The 11295-nt window shown below is 53.9% G+C and overlaps 1 protein-coding gene across 3 annotated transcripts; it reads left to right on the top strand.

The window, feature by feature from the left end:
• The first annotated feature begins 102 nt into the window (after positions 1 to 102).
• Positions 103 to 5561, top strand: Jmjd6 (jumonji domain containing 6, arginine demethylase and lysine hydroxylase). 3 transcript variants are annotated; one of them, XM_048366269.1, is made up of 7 exons: positions 103 to 497; positions 912 to 1300; positions 1806 to 2092; positions 2886 to 2983; positions 3465 to 3553; positions 4486 to 4624; positions 5218 to 5561. In XM_048366269.1, exons 1-7 carry the CDS (start codon positions 369 to 371, stop codon positions 5347 to 5349), a joined length of 1263 nt encoding a protein of 420 aa, XP_048222226.1. In that variant the 5' UTR covers positions 103 to 368; the 3' UTR covers positions 5350 to 5561. The 3 variants fall into 3 exon arrangements, 2 of the variants coding, with proteins under 2 accessions (XP_048222226.1, XP_048222224.1); XR_007213762.1 differs by having other exon boundaries at positions 109 to 497; positions 2886 to 3021; positions 3460 to 3553; positions 5218 to 5340; XM_048366267.1 differs by lacking the exon at positions 3465 to 3553 and having other exon boundaries at positions 116 to 497; positions 2886 to 3021.
• The last annotated feature ends 5734 nt before the right edge of the window (positions 5562 to 11295 follow it).

Below are 11295 nucleotides of genomic sequence, written 5' to 3'. Positions count from 1 at the left end.
AGGCGACGTGCTGCCGGAAGTGGTGCGCGCGCCGCCGCGGGGAGAGGCCGGGCGGCGGCGCTCACCGGGCGGGCGCGACCTTCCTATCATGGCGCCCTCCCAGCGCGCGTGAGGGCGGGCTCTGGAGACGACGAAGCCAATGGCGGGCCGCGAGAGGCGACGGGGCGGGGAGGACGACGGTCGCTCGCCCAACCCGAAGCTCGGGAGGTGGCCGGAGAGTGAATTTTCTGGAAGGCGACTTTGAAGGCGCCGGGCCGGGCCGGGCCGGATCGAGGGGGCCGTCTCGGTGTGGCCGCCGCCCCGGGGTGCGAGCCGCGCCTAGGCCGCGGAGGAAGGCGCCCGCGAACCCCCCGCCCCCCCCCCCCAGGATGAACCACAAGAGCAAGAAGCGCATCCGCGAGGCCAAGCGCAGCGCCCGGCCGGAGCTCAAGGACTCGCTGGACTGGACCCGGCACAACTACTACGAGAGCTTCCCTCTGAGCCCGGCGGCCGTGGCGGTGAGGAGGCCCGGGGCCCGGGGCTCGGGGGCCGGGGGCACCCGCGGCGGGCCGCGGGCCTGGGGCAGCGGGGAGCGCGGCGAGGCCGGGGCCCGCCTCCTCCCGGGGCTCCCGCCACCCCGAAGGAGGCCCCTGACCCACGGGGCCCGGCGGGAGGTCGGACGGCTGTCAGAGCCCGGAGTGGGGCTCGCGAACCCCGCCCCTCCCCCGATGGGCAGCCGTGGCCGCGACGGGCTCGGGCGCACGTGGGGCGCCCTCCTCCGCCCCCCTGCAGCAGAAGCCGGGTCGTGGTCCGTCGCAACTACGTGTCATTTTAATTATTCCGGGGGAGGGAGGGAGGGCGGGCACGCTCACCACCGGACTTTTTCTCTCTTTTTTTTTTTTAACGGCAGCGATCTTTTCTAATCCCCCTAGGATAACGTGGAAAGGGCCGACGCTTTACAGCTGTCGGTGGGAGAGTTTGTGGAGCGCTACGAAAAACCGTACAAGCCCGTGGTTCTGCTGAATGCCCAAGAGGGCTGGTCTGCGCAGGAGAAATGGACTTTGGAGCGCCTAAAAAGGAAATACCGCAACCAGAAGTTCAAGTGCGGTGAGGATAACGATGGCTACTCCGTGAAGATGAAGATGAAGTACTACATCGAGTACATGGAGAGCACGCGGGATGACAGCCCCCTCTACATCTTTGACAGCAGCTATGGCGAACACCCCAAAAGAAGGAAACTTTTGGAAGACTACAAGGTGCCCAAGTTTTTCACGGATGACCTTTTCCAGTATGCAGGGGAGAAGCGCCGGCCCCCTTACAGGTAAAGTGTTCCACAGCTCAGTGGTTAGGTTACAAGTTTTATGGAGAATAGCATTTGTGCACACCTCAGTTCAAAAATCACAGTGGTTCTCCCTAGCCGCCCTTGAGCACATTTACAGTCCTTATCGTTGGAATAGGGCCCACCCGTACATCAGGATTCCTGAGGTGCTCAGGTAACTTAAATGTGCACTGATGGCTCACACCTGTAATCCTAGCCACTCAGGAGACTGAGATCGGAGGATCAGGGTTTGAAGCCAGCTCAGGCAATTAACCAGCACAAAACCAAGTGAAGTGTGGCACAAGTGGTAGAGTTGCTGCCAGCCTTAAGCAGAAGAAGCTAAGAAACAGCATGAGACCCTGAGTTCAGCCCCACTACCAGCACCAGGAAAGAAAACAGGAACTTGACCCTTGGTCCTTAAGGGAGATTTTTGTAATTTAAGATTAATACTTCCATGTATATGTCTTTAAGTTGTCTTTAATTTCTTGGGGTGTTTTCCTTTCTCTAGGTGGTTTGTGATGGGGCCACCACGTTCTGGAACTGGGATTCACATTGACCCTCTGGGAACCAGCGCCTGGAATGCCTTAGTTCAGGGCCACAAGCGTTGGTGCCTGTTTCCTACCAGCACTCCTCGAGAACTCATCAAGGTGACTCGAGAAGAAGGAGGGAACCAACAAGATGAAGCAATTACCTGGTTTAATGTTATTTATCCCCGGACCCAGCTTCCAACCTGGCCACCTGAATTCAAACCCCTGGAAATCTTACAAAAACCAGGAGAGACTGTCTTTGTGCCAGGTATACATGCGCTGGAAGGAACTCAGCATCCTTCCTTTGCCCCACCCCCACCCCAGCTACTTTCTTTGATGGTAGTAATTTGTCTTGTCATTTTGGAGTAGAGTTACTTAGTGTGCATGTATGCAACAAGCTTTCACTTGCACCACAACCTTCTGTGGGGCCCACATAAGCTCTGGCTCATGGTGGGGATAGAAGCTAGCTGCATCTCAGGTATAGAGGGAGCTTTTCTCTCCACTTCCTGTGTGTGCCCATGGTAGTTTAGTTGCCTGGCGTCATTGCCTAGTGTAGCAGTTTGTGCCTAGTTCTATAAGTTGGGTTTTTGACCATGTGCATAATGTGCTGCTGGCCCAGTAGAGTGGGGAATCCCTTGCTGACCGATTGATTGCACTTTCTTTGCTAGGTGGGAATTACTCTAGGTATCCTCCTAGAAGTTGCAGAAGGGTTTTTGGGTTTTTGTTTTGTTGGGTTTTTTTTGCAGTTTTGGTCACAGCATTGGATTACCAAGGAGTCAACAGGTTGTTTCTGTAAAGGGCCAGAAGTTAAACATTTTAGGGCTTGTGAGCCAAATGGTCTGTCACAGTTGCTCAACCATGCCTTTTAGCCAGAAAGCAGCCCTAGAAGGGGTGGGAGGGGATGACGTGGCTCTTCCCTTCTGTGGTCCCTGGATCAGGCATCATGTAAGCCATATGGAAGCTGAATCTTGTGATTCTGAGCGCCCAGTGTGGAATGGGCATCACACAGCGAGGGCATCCAAGCCCAGCACCCACTGAACTGTGCATTTGTTGGATTTCAGGGGGCTGGTGGCATGTTGTCCTCAATCTTGACACTACCATTGCCATCACCCAGAATTTTGCCAGCAGTACCAACTTCCCTGTTGTGTGGCACAAGACGGTAAGAGGGAGACCAAAGTTATCAAGGAAGTGGTATAGGTGAGAGACATTTTATTTCTTGCTTTTGTCGTGTTCTGATCCCCCCACCCTAGAGATGCAATAAGTCTACCACCTCAACACTGAGTGCCCATTGAGTTTAGCGAGGCCTGGGGAAAGGGAGCCAGTCTTCTGTCTAAACCCGTGGATAGCCCAGAGGTCCCTAGGAGGAACCTGCTGTTGGGGTTTGGCACCCTCAGATGGCAGGGCAAGGCTCTGCCTGTTTGACCCAAGGCCATTCAGCAGGCTCCAGGCTGGGTGGTTTCTGTTTTGCTTTCTTTTTCTTTTGTTTTTCAGAGCTAGCACTAGCAAAAAAAAAAAAGCTCTTTTGTTTAGGCTTGGTTTGGTATTTCATTTTCTTACCCCATTTGAACTTGTTACCTTCAGTTCTTATGAGTGAGGTGACTCCCCTGGAGACTTAGCGCCTCCTTTTATCCACAGACCAGATACAGCACGGGCAGCGGCAGTGCAAGCCACCCCCAGCCACCCCGTGCCACTGTGTCCCAACCCTGACCTGGAGGGACCAGCTCTCGGGGTAAGAGAGGGATCCTGGCTCTGTCAGTACTCCGCCTCCCTGCTGAGAGGGCCAGCAAGGGTGGTGGCTTCTGTTCCCCTGGATTCTGGGCACGTGAAGCCCACTCACTGTGCCCCTAGGCCACTGTGTCCTGTGGTGAGGTTGCTCCACCACAGGTCCTTGGCCACTGGTTGCAGGGCCAGGCAGGGCTGCTGCTCTGGTTAGTTAGCTCCTCTGCCAGGTGAGGGGCGTGGTCTTTTTTGTTTGCCACCTCTTGTTTCTGCTCTTACAAGTAGAATCTACCTAAGTCCCCTTCCTTGTCTATGGCCATACCACCCTGAACACGCCCGATCTCATCTAAGTCCCCCTCCTGCATTAGCGCTGCAGTGTGGAAAGAAAGCTTGTTTTGTTTTGTTCTGTTTTGTTTTTTAAAACAGTCTGCTGGGCACTGTTGGCTTATACCTATCATCCTAGCTACTTAGAAGGTTGAGAAGCAAGAAGGTATGAAGCCAGCCCAGGCAGGAAAGTCTATGAGACTCTTGTCTCCAGTCACCACCAAAAAGCCAGAAGTGGAGGTGTGGCCGAAGTGGTAGAGTGCTAGCCTTGAGCAAAAAAATTCAGGGATAGTGCTCAGGCCCTGAGTTCAAGCCCAGATTCTGGCACCAAAAGATAAAACTGGGTAAAGAAACAGCTTTCCTAAGGGGAAAAAGTGAAGATGAACTCAAGGGGAAGTTGCCTTCGGCCTCAGGCAGTGGGAAATGGATTATATTTTCCCTCAGGAAGCTGGGCTGTTCCCAGCATGAGGTCGAGCGTGGGGCAAGTCTCCACCACCAAGATAGGATAGGAGCTGGTTCTGGTGTTCTTAGTGGATGCAGGCCTCCATGTCGACTCCCCCGTGTGGGATGGCTCTGCCCATCCTGGCGCTGAGAACAACTCCATCTCTTGCCCCACAGGATCTTGAAACAGGAGCACCCTGAGCTGGCAGTCCTGGCCGACGCCGTCGACCTCCAGGAATCCACAGGGATTGCCTCTGACAGCTCCAGTGACTCCTCCAGCTCCTCCTCCTCCAGCTCGTCCGACTCAGACTCAGAGGTGAGGCCCAACCCAAGGTGCCTTGGGCACCTTGCTCCTCGTCGCAGTCCTTCCTCCAAGGGCGGCAGGCGCCACCATCACTGTCCAGAGGACCTCTGCCCCTTTTGCCACTTTTAGCATTGGTGAATTGTTCAGAACTGCAGAGTTAGCGACATGTGTGCAGTCATTGGGGAGGTTATGATACAAATGGCCGAGATCACGTGGCTTAGCAAAGGGCAGTGACAGCCGAGACTCCAGCAGTCTGACCTCGGAGCCTGTTCCTTGGACACAGCACAGGCCCTGTGGCCAGCCTTAGCAGAGGCAATGGTTGGCTCTTCCTTAGGCCAGTCTGCTCTTCTGTGGCGGGGCTGACTTGGGGCTGTACTGTCTCCTTGGACCACATCAGCTCTGCTCTGTAGTGCTGGTGAAGAGGCCGTAGGCACTTGTGGAATGCCAAACCTGAGGTGGCGGTGGGGGTCTATGAGAGCAATGGGGGGCACTGGCGACTGAGGGGAGCACAGTACCCGAGTCTGGCAAGTGTACATTGCTGGGCAGGGCCGGGGTGGGGGAAGGGGCTGCACCCAGCTGCATTCTTTCTTTTCCCCTGTGTCCAGTGTGAGACTGGGTCTGAAGGCGATGGGATGATGCACCGTAGGAAGAAGAGGAGGACGTGCAGTGTGGTGGGGAACGGGGACACCACCTCGCAGGATGACTGCGTGAGCAAAGAGCGCAGCTCCTCCAGGTGACCACGCCAGCCGGCAGTGGACGAGGATGTGCTCAGAGGGGCAGGACCCGGGGAAGGCAGCCCAGCCCACTCGGGAGGGCTGCTGTGAGCCCGAGGAGGAGGAGGAGGCCTCACGCATCTGCTGCCGTGGTTTGTTCTCTGTTATAAAGGCAAGATCGTGTGTGTGGCGCCATCAAGACCCTTTGTCTATTTAATAAAAGTGAATCCATTTTATGTCTTGGTCAGTTTTCCTTTGGGACTACAGAGCCTCCCTGGTGCACCTAGAGCGGGAAGGGATTATCAGAACAGCCCCGGGCACCCGAGGATGCTGAGCAAGGCCTCTTGCCCCTCTCCCATCTGGCCTGGCTACTTTGGGAGTGCCTCCAAGTTGGACAGTAGCAAAAAGCTCTGTGTGTGTGTGTGTCTGCACTCGTGCACTGGTATAGGGCTTGAAATCTGGGCCTGGGTGTTTTCTCTCTCAGCTTTTTTACTCAAGGGTGGTTGGTGCTCCACCACTTGAGCCACATATACGTCTATGGATTTTCCTGTCTTGGCTAGCTTTAAACTGTAATCCTCAGATCTCAGCCTCCTGGGTAGCAAGGATTGTGGGCGTTAGTCATAGGCACCCAGCCTTGTTAGTCTTTTTTCTTTCTTTAAAAAAAAAAAAAAAAGATACATACACATATACATATGTACATAGGCCCAGACTGGGCCGAAGCTCCTGCCTCAGCCTCCCAGTGGTAGAATTACAGTTGTGTATTACCATGCTTGGCTCTTTCATAACATCTTAATCACATCTTTATTTTATTTTATTTTATTTTATTTATTTTTGGCCAGTCCTGGGGCTTGGACTCAGGGCCTGAGCACTGTCCCTGGCTTCTTTTGGCTCAAGGCTAGCACTCTACTACTTGAGCCACAGCGCCACTTCGGGCCGTTTCTATACATGGTGCTGGGGAATCGAACCCAGGGCTTCATGTACACCAGGCAAGCACTCTTGCCACTAGGCCGTATTCCCAGCCCCTTAATCACATCTTTAAAATAGTCCTTTTTGAAACAAAAAAAGCTAGATTTTATCTAAATAAAAAGAGTATTGGCCAGCCCCTGCCCCACAGTGAAGTATTCACAGCACAAAGCTGGCTGAGATCTTTAAGCTGGAAGTCTTTGTTCAGTAACTGGTAGAGATGTTAAGAAATGGGTTATAGGGGCTGGGGATATGGCCTAGTGGCAAGAGCACTTGCCTTGTATACATTGAAGCCCTCGGTTCGATTCCTCAGCACCACATATACAGAAAATGGCCAGAAGTGGCGCTGCGGCTCAAGTGGTAGAGTGCTAGCTGGGCCTGGTGGCTTTCACACCTATGGTTCTAGCTACTGGGGAAGCAAGATCAGCAGGATCATGGTGTGCAGCTAGCCTGGGCAAAAAGTGAGATCTCATCTCCACAAAGTAAGCCAGTCGCGGTGATATATACCTGTCATCCTAGCTATGAGGGGGGCCTGGGTAGGACAATCACAGTCCAGGCTAGTCCTAGACCAAAAGACACGTCCCTGATTCCGACCTCAGTGAACCAACCCCTCCCCTCCCCTCTCCAAAATAGAGTGAAGTTGCCGGAAGACAGTGAAATCCTGGAGTGAGCTTGTGGCCAGGATGTGCCTTGTTCAGCCTTTGCTTTCGTTCCACAGCCCTGCGTAGGCGTCTCTGCTTTATAACTTGTGCGTACCCTGGTTGGCCTGGGCAAGGCCTGACCATCTTCCCATGTGGCGCCCAGGTCTGCTTTGAGTGCTGCTGTCCCGTGCTGGGCCCTCATGCCATCCAGCTGATTCAGGCAGTTGTGCTGGCCATGCTGGATTAGGGACACCTGTGGAGGCTGAGTTGCTCTTGCTGCTTCCTAAGACCTAGATCCTGAAACTCAGCCAGTTCAGTGAAATGCTGAAGGTCACGCGATATTGGAGAAGCATTGGCGCAGGTTGACCTTGAGCCTGGAAGGGTCTCTGAGCCATTCCCACTGGTGGTAAGGATCGGCTGGCCATGTCCAAGTCGAGACCAGAGTGGCTCGTGGCTCAGATGTGTGCCTGGCCAGTCATGGAAGGAGTATAGGTATGGTAAGTGAGGGCCTAGCAAGCCACAGGCTGTGAGTTCAAACCCCAGTACTGCCAGGAGAAAAACCAAGTGGGACAGTGAGAAAAAATGTTCAGTGCATCTCTCAGTACGTCAGCTTGAGTTGTACGAAGGTTCTAGGAGACCTGTTCTGTTCTGTCCCATCCAGGATTCATGCACAGGGACTTGGTGACTAGTGTCTCCAAGCATTTGACCTGCAGTCAGGAGGTGACCGCAGAGAAAAATTCAAAGATGGTGCCTTGGGTCTGTAGGATCTGTGGATTGGTGGTTGTTTACTTGTTTTTTTCCAGTACTGGGGCTTGAATTCAGGGCCTGACCGCTGTCACCTGGGGCTAGTATTCTACCACAGCTCCACTTCTGGCTTTTTGGGGGGTATGGGGGGTTGTTCATCGGAGATAAGAGTCTCACAGACTTTCCTGCTGGCTTCAAATTACAATCTTCAGATCTCAGCCTCCAGAGTACTTAGGATACAGGCTCGAGCCACCAGTGCTTGCTTCTGGACAGCCTTGCTAGACTCCCATTGACCAGCAGGCTTCCTCTCTTGCCCTCTGAATGCACCTGCTGGCCTTAATCTGTCACTAAAGTGAAGCTAATGAGGGAGACTGTCGAGGCCTATGGCGGGTCACACTTGCAGGTATCAGGAACATCTGCAGATGTGTTAGATCTGCATGGTGCTGCTTCTCCATCCCAACTCAGGAGTGTCCAGCAGGCTCCAGCTCTTTGCTGGGTGTTCAGTCTCTGGCAGGTGGGGCACCGGGCCCTGGCCTTGCAGCCTCACTCTAGGAAGCTGGGCCTTGGTGTTGGGAGCTCCGCTTTCTGCCCCATGAAACTCCAACCCAGTTGTGTGGCCGGCTGGTAGAGACCCTCTCCCTTTCACAGAGGTGGCACCGCCCCACCATCTAGCCTCCTAGAAACAGTCCCCCTCCCCTCCCCTCCCCCTGCAGCCAGATCGGATATAGATGTGTTCAGGGAAGACTGAACTGTGTTCCTTCTCCTTTTTTTTCATCATTTACTTATTTTTATTTTTGCCAGTCCTGGGGCTTGAACTCAGGGCCTGAGCACTGTCCCTGGCTTCTTTCTTTTTTTGCTCAGGGCTAGCACTCTGCCACTTGAGCCACAGCGCCCTGTCTGGCTTTTTCTATGTATGTGGTGCTGAGGAATCGAACCCAGGGCTTCATGTATACGAGGCAAGCACTCTTGCCACTAGGCCATATCCCTAGCCCCCTTCTTTTTTTTTTTTTAACTGACTTGCCATCTGAAAGCATTTCTTCCCTAGTATTGCTGCTGGGCTGGCTCACTGTCCCTCACCTCCATTTGTAAGCTTAACCAGAAACAAGCTGGGCACAGTGGCCCACCCCTGCTGGGAAACTGAGGCAGGAGGACCACTTGAGCTCAGGAGTTTGTGGCTAGGACACATAATGAGACCCCCAACTTAAAATAGACTTTTTTTGTTTTTGTTTTTTGTTTTTTGGCCAGTCGTGGGCCTTGGACTCAGGGCCTGAGCACTGTCCCTGGCTTCTTCCCGCTCAAGGCTAGCACTCTGCCACTTGAGCCACAGCGCCGCTTCTGGCCATTTTCTGTATATGTGGTGCTGGTGAATCGAACCTAGGGCCTCGTGTATCCGAGGCAGGCACTCTTGCCACTAGGCCATATCCCCAGCCCCCTTTTTTTGTTTTTTTAAGGAGCTTTTTGCCTGCAGGGGTGTGATAGGCTTGATATCAGCGACCTGGGTGGGAGAGGAAGAATTGGACACTGAAAGATCAGCAGCTACCTCCTCAGATGCCACATGGACTTCCTGGATGGCCGGCTCACCTGATGGGCCTCAGTCATCTGCCCTGTGGTGTCTGTGGTACAGATTCCCTGCTGCCAGTGGCTTTTGCCAGCTCATGAGTGACTGTCCCTGTGGGCAACCACTCTGTTATGGAAGTAGAGTGGAGACAAGGTGGGCCCAGCCCCGGGGCTCTTCCCAGCCTCATCTCTCTTCCCATGGTGGCGGCACTGGTCACCACAGAGCACCCAGGCCTCCCGTAGTTGTCAGACCACTGAGCAGTCTTGGAGTTCTGCTCCCTCCCTCCCACCTCTGTGAGGTCTGCCATTTGGGTTGGTATTTTTAACTATTATGTAAATAAAACTTGTTCATTTTGAATAGAGCATCTGGATTTGGCGTGGTGTGTTTTGCATTGCTTAATTCTTTTATTCATTTGAAAGTCAGGAAAATGTGGTTTGTCTGCAAAACAAGGTCTCTTAAAAGTATACTTTGATAAAACATAGGGACCAGGACTCAAATAAAGGCCAAACTCTAGCTAAAGTTCCATAAGAGCCAAAAGCCAGCGGGCCAGAGACATGCCCATCCTGCCCTGTATAGTCAGTGCCTTCTTTGTCATTCACCACTAGAAGGAAATACGTGGGCTGGGCACTGGTTGTTCATGCCTATAATCTTAGATCCTTGGGATGCTCAGATCTGAGGATTGTGGTTCAAAGCCAGCCTACACAGGGAAGTCTGTGAGGCTCTTATCTCCGATAAACTACCAAAAAGCCAGAAGTGGAGCTGTGGCTTAAGTGGTAGAGAACTAACCTTGAGCAAAAGAAGCTCAGGAGTAGCACCCAGGCCCAGTTCAAGCCCCAGGACTGGCATGTGTGTGTACACAGACCACACACACAAGTGGTTCTTACCAGACTCCTAGGCAGAAAAAGGTTCACCCTGGGAACAGTAGAGTACTTGCCTAGCATGTCATAGATCTTATCGTCAGCAATGCCAAAGAAAAAGTACTTTAGGATGGCATCCTATGAAAGTTTTAAGTGCAGGCTAAGCAAAATGAATTTTGGGTGCTTAATTCATGAATCAATTTCTTGAGGTTGAAGTCTCACTATGTTGCCTAGGCTGGTCTCAAATTCCTGGGCTCAAGAAATCCTCCCTAATAGCTGGACTAGCAATACCATTCATGACAGGAGCCCTCCTCCTGGTGGCTGACAAACTTCCAGCCCCGTGTTCATTTCCAGTCACTGAAGGGAGGCATGAGGAGTGGTAAGGAGATAGGTGTCTGGTTGCAGCAAGTTTTTCTCTTGACACCATTCAGCGGCAGCCCTGGAAGGATCTAGAGAACCTACAACAGCCTTCCCCTTATGCTACCATCCACCCTGCATACATTCCAGGAGGGGAAATCGTGTGTTCACCCCAGAGGGCCGGGTACTGATTTCCAGAAAGAGGTGTGTGTGTGTGTGTGTGTGTGTGTGTGTAACAAGGTGGGTGTTGGAGGCTACTCGCTCCTTCCAGGAGGGGCGTTCACGGGCCTAGGTCTGAGGCCTGGTCCTCCAGGAAAACGCACTGAGGGGAGAGGCTAAGGGTGTTACGCAGCTGCACACTTGTCCACAGGAATCGGCCTTCGTGAAGGGTTTTCCGGCCTCTGGAGGCGAAGCAGCGCTGCAATTCCCATGCCTCCTCCGAGGCTGCTCTCCCCGCCTTCCCCAGAGGGCACCTGTGTTTCCAAAGGGCTCTAAGATGAGCTCACTGTGTGTGGGGGGGGTGGGGGGGAGAGGGGGGCGGGAACCGATGCTGAAGATGACAGTCCCGTGACATCTCCCTGGGCTGTGAGCATTTCACACGGTGTGCAGACCTGGGCTCCCACTGCGCCCGCAGCCTCGGGCCGGCCCGCGCCAGCGCGAGGTCGCTTTCCGCCGGGTTCCGGTCACCGCGCGGGACGAGGGGCCGGGGCGCGGCGTCGGGGCGTGGCTACACACTAGGCTCCGCAGGGCTAGGCTGCAGGCTCCGCCCAGTGGGGGGCGGGGCTCGGGTGTGGGGCGGGGCCTGATGCACAGTGGGCTCCGCCTGGGGGTGGAGCAAGGCTGAAGTCTC

This window comes from Perognathus longimembris, chromosome 17 (assembly GCF_023159225.1).
Source record: "Perognathus longimembris pacificus isolate PPM17 chromosome 17, ASM2315922v1, whole genome shotgun sequence".
In the NCBI taxonomy this organism is placed as follows: domain Eukaryota; kingdom Metazoa; phylum Chordata; class Mammalia; order Rodentia; family Heteromyidae; genus Perognathus; species Perognathus longimembris.
The sequence above is the reverse complement of the archived record's forward strand: the minus strand, read 5'-3'. Positions and strand labels throughout refer to the sequence as shown.